The sequence below is a fragment of the Sus scrofa genome, chromosome 17, assembly GCF_054392235.1.
Source record: "Sus scrofa isolate SSC_HxYL_T2T_F1_AM1 chromosome 17, Sscrofa_HxYL_maternal_Yorkshire_Landrace_v2.0, whole genome shotgun sequence".
NCBI lineage: Eukaryota > Metazoa > Chordata > Mammalia > Artiodactyla > Suidae > Sus > Sus scrofa.
Genome location: NC_139399.1, coordinates 31,965,065 through 31,980,377, shown reverse-complemented (window position 1 = coordinate 31,980,377; position 15,313 = coordinate 31,965,065). Strand labels below are relative to the sequence as shown.

Here is a 15,313-nt window from a genome sequence, read left to right as displayed (position 1 = left end):
TAATATAGGTATCACAAAATTTACAGGAAATTTGTAAAAATCTGATGCCTTGGTATATGTCACCAGTCATAATTCTAGTTACTATCTTAAAATGTTATATGTCACGGAAATATCAAAATTTCTTATCAGTTACCATGTTTAACAATCTAATTACAATGTATTTTAAGTCTTGTCATTTACAGATAACCATTGTTTTACTCTGATATTCTTATAAAATGAAGGACTTCAAGAAAATTCATAAAAAGGACTTCTTAAAAATATAATTTTTGATAACTTTTAGATCACTGAACTGGATAAGAAATTACAAAACTCTAATGGAAAACCTGAAGACTTCATCCGAATCATCAGGTACTATTATGGTCAATAATCAGGCATTTTATGAATGTGATTTATAATTTTATAACTTTTCCTGAAATACACTGGGTTTTAATCTTTGTTTTCCCAAAAAATATATTTCCACTTATGCTATGACCCACAACGAATTTATAAAGTATACCTCTGTAAACAAAGATGAAACTTTTACCTTTTTCTTTTTACTGGATCCTTACAGAATTTGGCTTCTCCAGCTGGCTCTCCTGTGGACTTCATGGTTTATTGCAACCAAATTACAACTACTTGTACTAATCATTGTTTTAATGTGTTCTCTTTTGTTTCCAAACTGTTATGCTTTGGGTCTCTCTCTGCTGTACTATGACCTTATTAATGTTACTAGCTATATTACTTATCCTGGTTTATAAGATTGGCTCTTCCAATACTCGATGTGGAACCAGGTTTCCAACAAAATTAATGATGACACAAATTGATTATAGACATTTTGACACAATTGATCATATATACTCTATTAAAATAATTGTAATAGGGAAACTCTAGATATGGGAAGAAGCAACAAGGGAAAACATTTCCTGGGGCCATAATAATAGACTAGTAAAACAGGTGATCTAGAGAATTTTAGACCATCAGCAGGGTCTAATCCCCCCAATTAACACAATGGGTGGCCTATCAACAGAATCTTTTCTTTGATCTAGTAATGAACCTTCCTAGCACTATAGGATAAAACTGGTCATGAAACACTTCCCAAATGCTGTTCAAATTTATGACCAAGGAGAAGCCCTATGAATGAAAAATACTGCCTGCTATATACCATCACCTCAGTGGTGAGCCCTGAGGGAACTCAGGATGGAGATAAATGAGTTTCTCACCACCAAGCCTTCAGCTACTGCAGCCACCCCCAACAGTACACCCTGAGAGAGGACTCAGGATGGGAAAGAACTGGCCCTAGATAGCTAAGGTGCATATCAGAGAAATGATTTCAGTGAGCCCAGACTCTTGCGTCTTCTCATACATAGAAATGTGCTAAATTCATTAACTTCAGATATCTGGTTTTCTTTAATTAATAGTAATATTTTGATGTTCAGACTACTGAGTCTTTGCTGCAAAGCTCCTATACATGCTGGCTCCTCCCTTACCTCTTTGGAGAAGTCCCTCAGAAAGCCTCCTGAATAAGAACATAATTCTATACTTTTAGGTTGTGAGAGTGGCAACAGTATCAACACATTTGTGTCTTGCACTGGATGACCCACAATTTATGTATCCCATAGGTTTCTTTTCACAGATAAGCATTTTAAACTAGGAATCAGAATGGTAAGCCTGGCTTCTTTGCTCTAATCCTTCTCACTAGCCCTCAAGATACAAAAAAAGGTTACAGATCACTTGTTATTTTAGATATACTTCAGTCTTGCCTGAGCTATTTAGGATGTTAGTCTGGAAAAACTCCTAAACATGATATGCCCCAGACATTTATTTTCCTGTAGCATTCCCTGAAGCTCATTCAACTCAACAAACCTTTGTGCCAACACACAGGTCCATAGGTATGGGTGGGAGAGGGTAGAACATAAGGCAGGCTTCTATCAGCCCAAACACACTCGAATGTGTTTCACATTCTTCAGGGCACAGATTTAGTGTTATGCTTAAAAACAGATATACTAACAACTCAGCAGGTAGCTTCTGGAAAAGCAATGCTTCAGAATCAGCTTGAGGTTGCTGAAATAATTTGATCACTCCAGGAGAACACAGGGTGAGTGAATAGATGGAAAATGTTGTCAAAGCTCAGAAAACCAGGGTGCTGCATGATCTGGATATGTTGTAGCTTATCTTTTTCCTTTAAAAATGGTGAACTTATAGGAGTAATCACTGTTCTTTACCCAGTGTTATTTAGCACAAAGATTTTTAAAGGTTAGCCTGAGCCATGCTGTGGGACTTGATAGAGCTAAGGGAAATCCAACATGCCTTTTACAAACAGTTCCTATGGCCCGCCGGTTTAATCAATTGAAAAATCTCACCACAAAGGCAACTTACCTATTAGTTAATCTTCTTGGCGACTCTCTGTTGGGTCATTTACACTGTCAACCTGACTATTCATTTCAACTGAACCAGAAAGGAAAACAGAAAGGTTAAATATTTGTTAAACCTAAATCTCTTAAACATATTAAAATGGCCTGTGAATCATTACATTACTAATTTGCTATCTTAAACCTCTTTTCAGTTTGTTTTTATTCAAAGATTTGGGAACCATTAGATTTTTACTGGTAGGGCATAGGGAGGGAAGAATTTACTGAATTAATGGAGCTGAGTTGTCATTTCATATGAGGATTTTGGGTTGATATTTTAGGTGTATTTATTACCATCCTTAGGTAAGTTCAAAAGCCTTAATAGAAGTCTAAGAAAATAAAAACAGAACAAAACAGATCCTTAATATGCGGACAGGTAAGTAGCTCCCTCTAAAACAGCCTAAAATGCTTGTAGGCCTGTTTGGTTTGCTATGTTTGCAATTTTGAAATTCAAAACAGATCCTGCAAACTTTTATTTTACTGTGTGTATTGTTTTAGGTAAGCATTTGCATACGAATAGCATGCACAATTAATACTACTGTCCAAAAGTAGCCCAGAGAAGATAAAGCAGACATTCTGGAAATTTTCAAGGGCCAGTATGTTTAATTGGTATTTTAAAGCATCAAAGCCCATATTATAAACTGAGAAACTTAATATACAGATGGACAGTGGCCAGAATATATATAACAGAACTCTGACTTCCTCTGCAGCAACCAGCTTGGGCACCTAACCACAGCCTCTGCAAGAAGTAGCTCTGAATGGTCAGGACTTGGTCAGTGATTGCCAGCTTCACTGTATTTTGCTCCATGCTTTCATGTTCCCAGACCAACCAGCTACTTCTAGTTAGCCCAAGTCCAGAATCCCCTTGCTGACAACTTCCTATCCAGAGAATGCTTAATGTCTTTGCTTTTTTTAGCTATAAAGTTTCTCTACTTCCTTGCCTGCCTTTAAATGATAATGGCTGACACCCTTGGTATAAAGCTCTGAATAAGTAACCTGTTTGTTCTCCTTTGGGTAGTTCCTCATTTATTTGCACAAAATCAACAGTCTAAATCCCTGTATATTAACCATGAAAACTCAAAGTAAAATAGTAGCAGGTGCTCATTTTCACATTCCAAAGAGATGTGAAAAGGGCAGTGTCATTGTATGGCCTCTCACCCAATAATCTCTCAAGGAGGAAGGTTTTAAAGCAGGTTTCTTTGTTCCTTCTGCAAACTATCCTCAATTTCTAATGATATGTGAACCCACTCCATACCCCAGGTATAATAAACTGGCCAGGTGCCGCAAGTCTACCTATAAAAAAAGAATAATGTGTTTACTTTCCATCCTGGTCTACAATATTATTATAAGTTTGCCCAGTGTGGGAGCATACAAAAGAAAATACAGGACACGTTCTTCCTTCAATACAAGCGTCACTAGTTCCAAAACGTATTAATAAGTATTAGTATGAAAAGTGTTACATGATCAAATCAGTTTGGGAAAAGCAATGTTAAACCATGTTAATAAGTTTCTTTATAGCCGAGATTTCTGAGAGCCTATAATGTGCATGGCAAATCTCCAAGTGAGAAGTAAAATTTGGGAAATCAATGTGTGAAATACCTTTTATTCAATGAGCATTGCATGGACTTGGTATTATTCAGAATATGTCTTGTAGAGAACTAATTAAGAATGATATTTGTAGTGTTCCACCAGGCTGGGGCAGATTTCATTCAACTGAGCATGATTAACAAGGGCTGGCTTTCAATGGATGAATCTGTGGTTTAAAAAATTAATTGCCTAGATAATGCATGCCAATGAGTGAAAAAATTAGTTTGTATTGAGTGTAAGATAGGCTCAAGGATGTATTATACAACACAGGGAATATAGCCAGTATTTTGTGATAACTAAATGGAAAGTAACCTTTACAATCATATATAACTTTTTAAAATATAAAATTAATTAAAAAATCAGTTTGTGCAGCCCATACAACCCAGTAACAACAACAATAAAAAACAATCTAATGGAAAAATGGGCCAAAGACCTAAAGAGACATTTCTCCAAGGAAGACATACTGCTGATAGCCAAAAAAAATATGGAAAGAGGAAAAGATGTTCAAAATTGCTAATTATTAGGTAAATGCAAATCCAAACTACAATGAGTTACCACCTCACCCAGTCAGAATGGCCATCCTTAACAAGTCTACAAATAATATATGATGGAAAGGGTGTGAAAGGAAACCCTCATACACTGTTGGTGGGAATTTAAATTGGTACAACCACTATGGAAAACAGTATGGAGTTCCTGAAAAAGCTAAAAATAGTTGCCGTATGATCCAGCCATCCCACTTGTGGGCATATTTCCAGACAAAAGCATAATTCTAAAAGATACATGTACCCCTATGTTCACAGAAGCACAATTTACAAAAGCCAAGACATGGAAACATCCTAAATGTGCATTGACAGATGAATGGATTAAGATGTGTGGGGATGTATATGTACATGTACATGCATACACACACACAATGGAATGTGACTCAGCCATAAAAAAATGAAGTAATGTCATTTACAGCAACATAGATGGACCTATAGATTATCATATAAGTGAAGTAAATCAGACAAATACCATATGATATCACTTATATGTGGAATCTAAAATACAACACATATGAACCTATCTATGAAATAGAAGCAGACTCACAGAGAACAGACTTGTGGTTGCCAGAGGGAAGGGAAGGATTGGAAGTTTGGGATTAGCAGATGCAAACTATTATATATATAGGATGAGTGAACAATAAGGTCCTATTATATAGCATAGGGAAACATATTCAGTATCCTATGATAAAATCCTTTTCCACAATGGAAAGGAATATGAAAAATATATGAGGCTAGAAATCAACTATAAAGGAAAAAAATGCAAAAAATACAAATATGTGGAGGCTAAACAATATACTACCAAACACCCAATGGAAAACTTAAGAAATCAAAGAGGAAATTTAAAAAAATATCTAGAGAAAAATTAAAACAGGAAGATCTAAAAAACCTATAGGACACAGCAAAAGCAGCTCTAAGAAGTTTATAGTGATACAAGCTTACCTCAGGAAACAAGAAAAATATCAAAAAAGCCACCTAACCTTTTGCCTAAAGCAACTAAAGAAAGAAGGACAAACAAAACCCAAAGTTATTATAAGGAAAGAAAAAGATAAGAGCAGAAATAAATGAAATAGCTACTAAAAATGACAACAGAAAATATCAATGAAGCTAAAAGCTGGTTCTTTTGAAATAATAAGACTTTAAAAAAAAGATAAACAAAATGGATAATCTTTTAGTCAGATTCATCAAGAAAAAAAGTTCCCAAGTCAATAAAATGAAAAGCAAAAAAGAAGAAGTTACAAGTGACACCACAAAAATACACAATATTGTGAGACTACTATCAACAACTATATGCCAATAATATGGACAACCTAGAAGAAATGGACAAATTCTTATAAAGGTACACTCTTTTAAGAATGAACCAGGAAGAAAGAGATAATATGAACTGACCAATAACAGGTAGTGAAATTGACTCAGTAATTTTAAAACTCCCAAACAAAAATCCAGGACCAGATGGCTTAACTGGTGAATTCCATCAAACACTTAGATAAGGGTTAATACTTGCTCTTCTGAAACTGTTCCAAAACTTTGCAGAGGAACACACCCAAGCACATTCTATGAGGTCACCATCACCGTGACACCAAAACCCAACAAAGATACCACACACACACAAAAAAAAAAAATTATAGGAGTTCCCATCATGGTGCAGCAGAAACAAATCTGACTGGGAACCATGAGGTTGCAGGTTCGTTCCCTGGCCTTGCTCAGTGGGATCCAGCGTTGTTGCCATGAGCTGTGGTGTAGGTCTTGTACACGGCTCACATCCTGCGTTGCTGTGGCTATGGCAGCTGCAGCTCCAATTAGACCCCTAGCCTAGGAATCTCCATATGCCACAGGTGCAGCCCTAAAAAGCAAAAAAAAAAAAAAAAGAAAAAAAAATTATACAAGAATATCACTGATATAAAAATCTTCAACAAAATACTAGCAAACCAAATTCAACAATACATTAAAAAGATCATAATCATGATCAAGTGGGATTTATCACAGAGATGCAAGCTTTCTTCAATATCTGCAAGTTAATATAATACACCACATTAACAAATTAAAGAATAAAAACCATATGATCATCTAACAAATAATAAAAACCATATGATCATCTCAATAGATGCAGAGAAAGCTTTTGACAAAATTCAATATCCAGTTATGATAAAAACTCTCCAGAAAATAGGCATGGGGGAACTTATCTCAACTAATAAAGGCCATATATGACTAACCCACAGCTAACATCACGCTCAGGGATGAAAAGCTCAAAGCATTTTCTCCAAAATCAAGAACAAGACAAAGATGCTCAATCTCACCACTTTTATTCAGCATATTTTTAGAAGTCTTACAGCCATAGCACTCAGAGAAAAAGAAATAAAGGGAATTTAAATAGGAATAGAAAAAGCAAAACTGTTACTATTTGCACATGACATGATGCTATACACAGAAAATCCTAAACATGCCACCAGAAAACTACTAGAGCTAATCAATGAATTTGATAAAATTTCTAGATACAAAATTGATATACAGAAATTTATTGCATTTCTATACACTAACAATGAAATATCAGAGAAAGAAATTAATGAAACAATCCTATTTACCATTGCATCAACAAAAATAAAATACCTAGGAATAAACCCACCTAAGGATGCAAAAGACCTGTACTCTGAAAACTATAAGATACTGATGAAGGAAACTGAAAACAACACTAACAGACTGAAATACAACCATGTTCTTGAGTTGGAAGAATCAATATTGTTAAAATGACCATAGTACCCATGGCAATCTATAGACTCAATGCTATACCTATCAAATTACCAATGGGATTTTTCACAGAATTGGAACAAAAACTTTTAAAATTTGTATGAAAACAGAAAAGACCCTGGTTAGCCAAGAAAAATTGAGAGGAAACCCAAACTGGAGGAATCACACTCTCTTGACTTCAGACTATTCTACAAAGCTACAGTCATTAAAACATTATGGTACTAACACAACAGACATATAGATCAATGGAACATGAAAGAAAGTCCAGAAATAAACCCATGATCTTATGGTCAATTAATCTATGATAAAGGAAGCAAGAACATATAATGGAGAAAAGTCAGTCTTTCAATAAGTGGTGCTGGGAAAACTGGACAGCTACATATAGGAGAGTAGGATTGTAACATTCACTAATACCATATACAAAATTAAACTTGGGCTGGATTGGGAAGCTAGATGGGAGACCAGATACTGTGGACCTCCTAGAGGAAAACATAGATAAAATGCTCTTTGACATAAATAGCAGCAATATATTTTTGAATATTGTCTCCTAGAATAATGAAAGTAAAAACAAAAATAGATAGGATCTAATTAAACTTAAAAGCATTTGCTTTTTTTTTTTTTTTTAAACTTTTTAGGGCTGCATTTGCAGCATATGGAAGTTCCCAGACTCTAGGGGTCAGATTGGAGCTATAGCTGTTGGCCTACACTACAGCCACAGAAATGCAGGATCTGAGCTGCATCTGCAGCCTACACCACAGCTCATGGATCCTTAACCCACTGAGCGAGGCCAGGGATTGAACCTATATACTCTAGGATACTATGTCAGGTTCTTAACCCTCTGAGCCACAACAAAAACTCCAGCTTTTGCTTTTAAGGAAACCATAAAGAAAGTGAAAAAGCAATTTATGAACTAGGAGAAAATATTTGGAAAAATGCTACCGCAAAGGGATTAATTTCCAAAATATACAGATAGATCATACAGCTTAATATCAAAAATCAAACAACCTAATAAATAAGCAGAAAACCTAAATATTTCTTCAAAGAAAACATACAGATGGCCAACAATCAAATGAAAAGATGTTCGATATTGCTAATTATTGGAGAAATTGAATCAAAACTATAAACAGCTATTACCCCAAACCAGTCAGATCAGCCACCACTAAAAAGTCTACAAACAATAAATGCTGGAGAGGGTGCAGAGAAAAAGGAACCCTCCTACACTGTTTTTAAGAATGTAAATTGGTGCAGCCACTATGGAGAAGACTATGGAATTTCCTTAAAAAAAAAAAACAAAAAAACAAAAAACTAGAGTTACCATATGATCCTGCAGTCCCACCCTTGAGCATATGTTTGGAGAAAACTCTAATTTGTAAAGAAACATGCACCTCAATGTTCATAGCAACACTATTTACAATAGCCAAGACATGGAAATATCCTAAATGTCCTTGGACAGGTGAATGGATAAAGAAGATTTTATATTTATATTTATAAATTATATATATATATATTACTCTGCCATTAAAAATAAGGAAATAATGCCATTTGCAGCAACACGGATGGACCTATAGGTTATGATATTAAGTGAAGTAAGTCAGATAATACAAATACCATATGACATCACTTATATGTGGAATCTAAAAAGATGATACAAACTTATTTACAAAACAGAAATAGACTCACAGACATAGAAAACAAATTTGTGGTTACCAAATGGGAGAGATAAATTAGGAGTTTGGGATTAACATACACACACGACTACTAAATATAAAGTTGATAATCAACAAAGAACTACTGCAGAGCACAGGGAGCTATATTCAATATCTTGTAATAACATATAATGGAAAAGAATCTGAAAAAGAATATATATATATGTGTGTGTATATATATATACTGAAATATTATATATATATATGCATATATAAACTAACACATTATAAATTAACTACAATTTATTTTTTTATTTTTTATTTTTTTTGTCTTTTTTGCTATTTCTTGGGCCGCTCCCTTGGCATATGGAGGTTCCCAGGTTAGGGGTTGAATCGGAGCTGTAGCCACCGGCCTATGCCAAAGCCACAGCAACTCGGGATCCAAGCCGCATCTGCAACCTACACCACAGCTCACGGCAATGCCAGATCATTAACCCACTGAGCAAGGGCAGGGACCGAACCCGCAACCTCATGGTTCCTAGTCAGATTCGTTAACCACTGCCCCACGACGGGAATGCCAATTAACTACAATTTAAAAAATGGTTAAAACAAAAAAGATTCACTGTTTTTGGCCAAGCCATCTGATGTGATGCAGTGAGGTGAAGGGATGAAGGTTCAAGAATGAGCTTAGATAAAACTTAATCCAGAACTCCTCTGAATGCTGAATGGACAAGGATAACAGCTGGGCGAGTACCTTTTGCAAAAGTGATGTTTCTGTAAAGTTCACCAGTTAAGACTTCAGGTCAGTTTATCTTTGGAATTACCATTGCCTTGCTACAGTGAGGTAAGATTAAACTGAGGTACCTGCCATTTTTTTAAAGGCTGCCACTTCTATTAGTTCCCAGCAGAGAATGGGTTTTGAACTTTAACTTGTTCTATCTGAATATGTTGACTCACAGAATAGATAGCTCACTTAACCCTAGATTATACACAGAATATGTGCTAGGTTTGTCATCTGCATGACTCAAATAGCTCAGAAGCTTACCATCAGGACTTGTAAAGTTTTCTGTGTCACCAGAACTCTTGCTTTTCACAGGAACTCCAGTTGTGTCCTCTTCTTGAGCTAAAAAAGAAAAAGAAGATAGTCCTTGATTAACAGAGAATTAGAACAGCCTGACTGTCAATTTTCTGTCACCCACCATTGCCCTCTTAAATTTAAAAATACTCCTGGGATTGAAATTCCTTTGCAGAAAAGGTTAAAAGAGGAAATAGTGGGTTGAGGTGCTTGACAACTTTAGTGCTGTCATGGTCTCAATTCTCTTTAATTTGTGAGATAATCACATACATACATGCACAATTTCTCAAATTAGAAGTCTGGTAGCATGAAAGCAGGGAAACTTGGTTTAATCAGAACAACCTGCAATTTGAATTTTGGGAAATTTTTATGTGAGTTTATGTAGCTTAACATTTAAACAGTGTTAAAAAAAAAAGTAAACTTATTTTGCCTTAGGAATGCCTGAAAGTTGAGAGATACATTTTCCTGGCAGTGAGTTTTTTGTTTAAACACAAATGAATGGCTCAATTGCTTTCCTAGAAGACCTTCTCAGATGCTGCCATTTTGGATTGCTGAGAATCCAGTCTTTAGTTAATTTCTGTTGTAATTGTTCTCTATTTACACAGCCTCATAAGGCTTGTCATCCATTCTCTGTGGCTGAAACTGTTTAACATACTTAAATGTAGTCATGAAAAGGTCATTTTTTTATAATCTGATATTTGTACATATTGCAAAATGAACACTATAGTAAGTCTAGTAAACATCTGTTTTTCTTATTGTGAGAAAAATAGTCAAAAGGACAATAATCTCTTCTTAGTTAAATATCTATTATATTTTCACAGCTTGAAGAGCTAGGGCATTTAAAAATACAAATAGCTAAAGTGCTGGAAAAATCCCTAAATTCAAAGTTTTTATTATTTCTGTACTTTAAAAAAATACAAGATTAAATTCATTTTCGTGACACGAATTGAACCCAGAGTATGTTCAACTTGGGGTTCCTGTTAGTGAGGATGGAGCAAGGCTAGGAAAGATCCAGTTTATAATCTCTTCAGAAGAAGGTACTTTCAAAAGGTAGAACTTTCTTTCTTGGTAATGATTTACTGAAGCTGAGAATCAAGACTCAAAGGTGACCAATATTTGAGACTGGATGGATGGATGGAAGGAAAAGGTAAGTACCTGAAGATATATAAAACAAGCATAGTGAAGGAAGGTGAAGAAAGCCATTTAGGATTTGAAGTCTGAAGTGCAGGGTCATTTGCCAAACAAAATTTTGTATCTAGTGCTGAGGAAGGAAACTGACAATTAAACAAGTGGGAATTTGGGAGATGTTAGTATAGAATGATGTCATATCATTGATGATGAGAAAAGACAGGAAAGGATAACTTGAAAAAAAAATGACTCATAGACTCCCAAGTCCAACAGGACAACATAAAAGTAATGGTGTCCATGAATTCTTTTCACTAGTTCCCGAGGATATGGTTGGGAAAGGGAAAACAAAATTTGAAACTTCCAACTGAACTTAACACTCTATCACTTTCTTTTCTCCAATTCTAGAAAATTGACCAGGTTTCAATTGCTCATCAACACATTCCTTAAAGACACAATTACAGAAGAAACAACTTATGGATTTCTCCAGGCTTGGGAGCAGGAAATCTTTCCTAGGCATGCCTCAAAATGGAAGTAATAATGAAAAATGGAAATACTTGACTTTATATAAACAATAAATTTTTTAATGGAAAAAATATGGGAAATGTTTTAAAAAGAAAGATTGTAAATTGAGAAAAATACACCTTTTATCATAGACAAAAGGTTAATATCTTTGATATACAAAGTACTTCTAAAAATAGAGATGAAGATTGACTGTCAAATAGAAAACTGAGCAAGAAATTTGTTTAAGTTCATGAAAAAAATAAAGGATGGCCTGTAGTTATGTAAAAAGCTGATTCACTTTGCTAAATGAAAAAAAAAATGCAGGTTAAAATCACATGGAGAAAGGACTAACATTCCCACTAAGAGCAACTAGAAAGACTGAACAGATTATTTGAGAAATCATTTTAAGGCACTAGAGAGCCACTAATGCAAAAGCTTGAGATGTGCAAATGGTGAACCTGACATTCCACGTGTACAGAGAAGTTGAAGTGAGCCTCTAGATTTTTTTTAAGGAGTCTTGGGAGAGGGGCAAAACTTGGAAGTCAGAGCCTACCAAGGAAAAGGGATGCTGAGAAGCACCCTGAGTTTTCTATGTATCCCCTGATGGGGTTATGTACTCTAGGGGCAGGAATGAACTTGAAATAGAGCAGTTCTTAAATAAAGGAAGTCCAACTTTTAATCAGTTTAATCTCTGATTTTATTTCAGTGCTCTGCTCAATCCTACTGGCCTTTCAGAAGCAAAAATAAATTCTCTCTGGAAGACATAAAACCACCCAGAGGCTCAAGTTATCTCTACCCATTTTTCACACACAATGTCCAGCATTCAATAAAAAAGAACCTGTCAAAAAAAACTACTTGTCATTCCAGAAGAACAAGAATGGCACACTGGGGACCAAGACAATAAGACAAAATACAGAGAAATGTCAGAGATCTATTTGTATATGTAACTTTAAAATATGATTAATATGCTTAAGAATTGGGTGATGAGTGTGAGAATTCTCATGGCAAAGAAGTTTATCAGATAATTGGGCTATATACTATATAAAGAAGTCACAAATTATAGAACTAAAAAATATACAATAATTGAAGTTAAGACTTCAGTAGGTGGATTTGGCAGTAATTAGATACAACTGAAGATGGAATTCATGAACTGAAAGCTAAGTTAGAAAATATAGCACTGGGAACTATGTCTAGTCACTTACGATGGAACATGATAATGTGAGAAAATAGAATGTGTACATGTATGTGTAACTGGGTCACCATGCTGTACAGTAGAAAAAAAAATTGTATTGGGGAAATAACAACAACAAAGAAAACATAAAGAATAACATATAGGGAGTTCCCATTGTGGCACAGTGGAAACGAATCTGACTAGTATCCATGAGGATGCAGGTTTGATCCCTGGCCTTGTTCAGTGGGTTGTAGATTTGGTATTACTGTGAGCTGTGGCGTAAGCTGGCAGCTGTAGTTCCAATTCGACTCCTAGCCCGAGAATTTCCATATGCTGAGAGTGCGGCCCTAAAAAGCAAGGGGGAGAAAAAAAAAGAACAACATATAAATGAAAAATACAGAAAATAATTAGCATACATATGAGACAGGGTCTATTGTATGTGTAATGGGGCAAAAGCAATCTTTTAAAAGAAAATGGCTGATAATTTCCCAAATGTAATGGAAAATATCAAGCTACTGATTATGATCACCAAGAAAATTAATGCAAAGCAAACCTCATTCAGGCCAATCACTGTAAAAATGCTGAAAATCAAGGCCAAATTAAAAACATTAAATTATCTAGTAAATAAAGACAATTAACTTCAAAATAGCAACAGTAGGAATTATGGATGACTTCTCAACAAAAATTATGGAATCCAGAGACAATCAAATGATATTTTCAAAGGGCTTAAAGAAAATATCACTAGTGTAACTCACATCTAACAAAATCTTTCAAACTTGAATTTGAAATAAAATATTTTCAGGGGGAAAAGCATTTGTTCAGAGGAAAAATTGACCTACACTGAAGGATTTTTACCATTCTAAAAAATAAATTCCATATAAATTACAGAACTACATTTAAAAAGCAACATGGAAAGAGAACTTCACATCATTAAGCAAAAAAATTTCTTGAACAGGAAAAGTAAACACTAGCCATTAGGAATACATTAAAATTAGCATCATTAATTTATCAAGACACACCATTTAGAGAGTTCAAAATGAGGTGGAGTGGAAAGAGGTATTTGTAATCACTTACAAAGGAATTATATCTATCTATATTAATAACTTAATATATATTTAATATAGATATATATATAAAACTTAAAGGACTCGCGAAGAAAACAATATACAAAATAGAAAAGACAGGGAACACAATATAAAATGAATAAGACACAGACAGACACGTCATAAGATAATATGACATATGGCACAGGTGTGGCCCTGGAAAGCAAACAAACAACAAAAAAAGAATATATCCTGGCAGGTCACTTAATTCTTTGAATGACTTTTACCAAATCTCTTGGTGTTTAAAAGCCTTGGCTTTTTCACTATGGAAAAAACTCTAAAGTGTTCTATCTCCTTGTCTAACTCTCTGGAACCCCACCAGAACTTATTAAAATATAACATTATTGTTATATAAAATATTACTATGGAAGGAAATTGATTAATGCTATTTAAATATTACTTTGACTTTCTCCTTGGGGTTGTTGTTTATGATGGGTTCTAGAGGTATCTGTGGCTGATTCTTCCAGGAAGTCTCTTTCAAAGTCATTACTATCAATGATGATAACACTAGTGATATGGAGAAACTCTCTGACTTCATGGGAAACTAGCTCACAGACAGGATGCTAGTCAATTTAGCGATGCTCAATAAAAGCAAAGGAGTATACAAACACTTTTAAGAGCTGAGTGAGAGAAGAGAAAAGAATATATATATATGTGTATGACTGTGTCAATTAGCTGTACAGCAGAAAATTGATGGAACATTGTAAATCAACTATAATAATTTTTTTTAAAAAATTGAAAAAAGCAAAACTGAAAAGGCAAATCAAATAGTAAATATTTAAGTTACTTGCCTTGTTTTGTCCTTTTAACTTCATTATTTCAAAATACAGTATATTCATCTGAGAAATCTCAAATTATGTCACCATATTGGCACAGATTAGCATGAGATGTGATGGCAGGTTTAAGATCCATGACAGAGATAAAAAAGAGAAGTGGTAGTTGGAGCTCTCTATACCGCCATGTTCTTGAGTGGAGGTCTCTTAGATCTGCTTTTAAAGGTCTTAATGGTAAGTTTGGTAGACATTCATTTATTTAATATCATGAGGGTGCATGATCCATGTGTATGTATGTGCATGTGGTATATGACTATGCATGTATGCAACGACATGTTTATGTGGATATGCATGTGCATATGTGTATGCATGTGCGTCTGTGTGTCTCTGTGGTATGTTCGGAAAGAAGGAGAGAGGAACAACAGATATTTGTTACTCTGACATGTGTGTGGAATTGGTATTATCCTAAGGGCTTCTCCCCTGCTGTGCAATGCATCTGAGTGCCCTAGAGAAATGATTCCACTTCACACAGACAACAGAATCTGATCAAAACAAAAATTGCCTCTACAGCTTATTTATTCCAGTTTGTCTGTCCCTCCCATCATTTTGATTGCTGCTGCTTGGAACACAAACAAGAAGTACATTTTAGGGCTCC

General features: G+C 34.8%; 1 protein-coding gene and 1 long non-coding RNA gene across 9 annotated transcripts in view; one reads left to right on the top strand and one right to left on the bottom strand.

The window, feature by feature from the left end:
• LOC146395206 (uncharacterized) overlaps nucleotides 1-11,686 on the top strand; it is a 51,848-nt gene extending 40,162 nt beyond the window's left edge. Inside the window, exons 2-3 of the long non-coding RNA XR_014832849.1 lie at nucleotides 281-348; nucleotides 11,516-11,686. This is a non-coding gene — a long non-coding RNA (uncharacterized LOC146395206). The remainder of the gene's footprint in view (nucleotides 1-280; nucleotides 349-11,515) is intronic.
• MACROD2 (mono-ADP ribosylhydrolase 2) overlaps nucleotides 1-15,313 on the bottom strand; it is a 2,051,375-nt gene that overhangs the window by 20,657 nt on the left and 2,015,405 nt on the right. For all 8 annotated transcript variants that reach the window (XM_085004514.1, XM_021077531.2, XM_021077533.2 and 5 more), the window contains 2 exons: nucleotides 9,953-10,030; nucleotides 2,356-2,424 (listed from right to left, as the gene is read on the bottom strand). In XM_085004514.1, coding sequence (XP_084860640.1) covers nucleotides 2,363-2,424; nucleotides 9,953-10,030 — 140 coding nt within the window. In that variant the 3' untranslated portion in view covers nucleotides 2,356-2,362. The remainder of the gene's footprint in view (nucleotides 1-2,355; nucleotides 2,425-9,952; nucleotides 10,031-15,313) is intronic.